This window comes from Crocodylus porosus, unplaced genomic scaffold (assembly GCF_001723895.1).
Source record: "Crocodylus porosus isolate Cpor-Errol unplaced genomic scaffold, CroPor_comp1, whole genome shotgun sequence".
NCBI lineage: Eukaryota > Metazoa > Chordata > Crocodylia > Crocodylidae > Crocodylus > Crocodylus porosus.
The window spans coordinates 579,981-583,680 of record NW_017728886.1 but is presented as its reverse complement, the minus strand read 5'-3'; the positions used below and the strand labels follow the sequence as shown (position 1 = coordinate 583,680).

Here is a 3,700-nt window from a genome sequence, read left to right as displayed (position 1 = left end):
AAACTTATAGGTGGCCATCAGATCACCCCTGAGCCTGCGCTTTTCCAGGCTATAGAGTCCCGTGGCTCTCAGCCTGTCGTTGTAAGGTCTGTTTTCCTGACCTCTGATCATGCGCGTGGCTCTCCTCCGGACTCTCTAGCTTCTCCACAACCTTTTTGAATTGTGGAGCCCAAAACTGGATGCAGTACTCCAGGTGAGCCTGGATCGCCTGCCCATCTTCTGGTGTGGATACTTTGCCCCAAAGTTTGGTATCCTTGGCGAACTAGGCCAGTCTGCTCCTGACTCCAAAAGAAATTTAGACAAACCAATCAATAAGACCAAGACCTGGCCAGTGTGGTACCAGGTGCTATCCTACACGTGGTCCTTTCATACCATGTAATCATTGCCCACTCCACTGAAATAAGGACAGAAACTAAGCCAGACACAGGCAAGCTTGTTTAAGGTACTTTATTCCCCGAGCCTGCAGTAGTCTAGTAGATGCAGACTGTATTAATACAGACCCTGTTTAGGAACACACACCTCTTACAACCTCCCCTCTCATCCCCACAGGAAACTCTCAAAACACACATTACAGGCAAAAGAACAAGGTCAGGTATCAAACAAAGCTTTGCACTCCCATCCACAAGATCACATACAAGTCTCACCTTTAAAGCAAACACTGTGGCTAATGTGGTGCAGCAACGTTAGACACTGACACCAAACACACAGTTTCCTGAATACCAGGAAGTCTCGGGTACTGGAGAGAAGATATTCTTAGTACAGCTTGCTAAGGTGGTTTTATACAACACGGCAGAAGGACCCCTTTCACACAGGTGACATCCATCACTAACATATTCAGTGAAGTCGACCTATTCCTATTCTGCGTCTTTTTTTTTTTTTTTTTGCACATGGCTTACAAATTAGCCATTACACACAAACGCCCTGTAGTCACTGGGTTGCACCATAGGAGTGTGTAGGTCAGACATGCTGCAGGCCCACATTACGTGGCCAGCCTTGTATACATACCAGTGACCCATGTTTAGAGTAACCGGTCTTCTATCAGAGGCAATGTCCATCAGTTGGACGGCTGGCTGCATTTCAGAACAGCTCTCTCCTTCCCACATTTAACATTGACACATGATCATTCAAACAGTTTAGACTTCAAGACATTTCACCAGCAGGCTTCTACTGGAAATTCCCAAGAACCACCTCTAGGCAAGAACACAGGATGCAAATTGTCTCCCAACTGTTTGATTATATGGCTGGTAATCACCAACATTGATTTAACATTTTTTAATCTACCCAGAAGAGATTTAACTTAAAAAAAAAAAAAGTTAAGAGAATCAGGTTAAAAAAATCCTGTTTTTGAAACCTGAAGGAATAAAATCTGAACAGCACCATTTAAAACCAAGATAACACAAGACAACGTAAAACCTCCCCATCCCAACACTGATACCACATTGACCTGGGTTGTACAAATCATGCCATCTGAACACTTTGAGCCTTCTGTTAAGGTGATACTGGGGGGGGCTTTAAGAACTTATGGAAACTAAGTCAGCTCTGAGACAGCCTTCCCAAAAACACAGTCAGCTTCACTGGCAAGATGCTGGCATGCAAAGAAGTACAGCCACTGCCAAGCCAGGCATATATTTTGATCTCTCTCTATATTCAAAAGGAAAAAGCAAATCTGTTTAGTTGCTAAACTGCTCTGGCATTCGCTAGGCATAACTTTTCCACAAACGGCCAAGGCTGAACCTGTTCTGGCCACTGCTCTAGCTAGTTAAGCCAAATGATTGCCAGGTCCTAGGACTGCTAATTTCACTGGAGAGCAATGCTGGCCTCAGAAAGGTCTCCCTTTTACAAGTGTTAGTTGGGCCTCCTGATGCCGACAGCTTGCTGGCTGCAGCTGTGCAACAGACAAGCCAGCAGGACAAACACCTGAAGTGAAACCCCCAGCTGTAAGAGCTGTTTTAGAACAGTTTCACAGTTGGAACCAGCTCATGTTTGGCAGAAATAAGCCAAATAGCTTGCTAAGGATGGAACAAGTGTCATAGCTCATAGCTAGGTTCCCACCTTGAAGTACACAGCAATGTCCAGACCTAAAGAAAGCAGCAGCATGCTGTGCCCCTGCTGCTGCTTGAATTGGCAGCATTCATCCAGATTTCCGCCTGGCTTTTAATATACTTGAACTCCCAGCAATTCTGTCCCCACTGAAAGAGGGTCTTCGATCAAGCAGCTATGGAGAAGTTCTCAAAGCTAATATAAAATAAAGCAACCCAGATTACAGAATAAAGTTAGAGACCACAATAAAGCAGCTTCCTTTCAGATTGTCCTTGACAGGCTTCTCATAGTGTTGCCTTTGAGTTTTGTGAAAAGCCTAGTTGGGAAGCACTGTTCCTCATTCTGCTTTACCACTGCATGGTTACACTGCCACAAAGAGTCAGAACTATAGCTGAGAGGAAAGCCTGAAGACCCCTGACAGTAAGTCACCATTTATCAGAAAACAGAGGCCTCAATACAGTCCAGATGACTCGACAGCAGTGGTATAGCTTCATTTGACTGTACTTAAATAAAAAACATGGCATAATTTTAAAAACAGGGATTAAAATGCTCTCATTAACACTTATACTGCATGGGTCAGCTTAAGCCACCCGAAGGAGCAGGCTACTGGGCAGATCTTCCTTTTCATGGTAGTCATAAGAGAAGCCGTGTCTATGAAACAGAGAGAGACATTCAGGAGAGTCAGCTTTGCAGTCAACATACAGCCGACAGGGTTCAAACCTGCAGCCTGATGAATGCAGGAGTTGCACACCGTTTCTCTTCTCACTTGCAGCAACTGAGACAAGGACGGGAAGATGCGCACGAAGTGAGCTGGTACATGGAATCATGACCAAAGAACGGATACATCTTTCTTCCCTCCAAGTCCCCCCATGTAACAGACAGTATCTGCATGCTCAACAGCCCTCACAGTTTCTTCAGGCGGCTGTACAGTTCCCTTTTGCTCTTCTCACCTGCCCACGTTCTGCTTTTTATGCGGAACCTTTTCAGGTCTTCCTTGAAGTCTTCGTGGTGCATGGGGCGGTAGCTCTGGGGCTCACAGTAGCTCTGGGAAAAGACAACATGTAGGTTTCACCTTTAAACATCCCAGTTTCAAGTGTACAAGGAACATTCCCTTCCTCGTGCTGTCAGTCCCTTCGTTTCAAACAGAAGAACCCACTGGCACTCATCACCCACTGCTTCCGTCACAAAGATAATAACAGATTGGTCCTGAACTGCCATTTCGTTGCTGCTTAGGTTGGTTTAAATATAAACCTTCACAATTAACACTTCACTCAGCTTCTTCTGGGGGAGTTCTCAAGCAGAGCTCTCTCAAAGCAGTGATGAGAACCTCTCATTTACATGGCTTTCATCCCAAGGCCCCCCAAAGACTTCAGAGCCAGAAATGTTTCCACAAATGAAGCCACACAGTTATGCTGCACAGCTTTTTAGGAAAGGAACACACACACACACGATTTGAGGTACTACAGCTGAAAGTAGGTAGGGCACCACTCTTGAAGTTAACGTAAGAAAAAAAGCCTGGTTCTCTCTGAAGCACAGCGGACTGAAAGGTGCTAAATTTATGTAAAACTCAATGCTTCAGTCTTGCCTATGCTGGAATGAGCTAGAGAGCTAGCTGAAGAAATGAATCAGAATCAGTGAGTCGGAAGGGACCTAGACAGAT

The 3,700-nt window shown here is 45.1% G+C and overlaps 1 protein-coding gene across 1 annotated transcript in view; it reads right to left on the bottom strand.

The window, feature by feature from the left end:
- Window positions 1-434: 434 nt before the first annotated feature.
- CDC25A (cell division cycle 25A) overlaps window positions 435-3,700 on the bottom strand; it is a 16,707-nt gene continuing 13,441 nt past the window's right edge. The window contains exon 16 of the mRNA XM_019528879.1: window positions 435-3,084. Within this exon, the coding sequence (XP_019384424.1) occupies window positions 2,944-3,084 (141 nt within the window). The 3' untranslated portion in view covers window positions 435-2,943. The remainder of the gene's footprint in view (window positions 3,085-3,700) is intronic.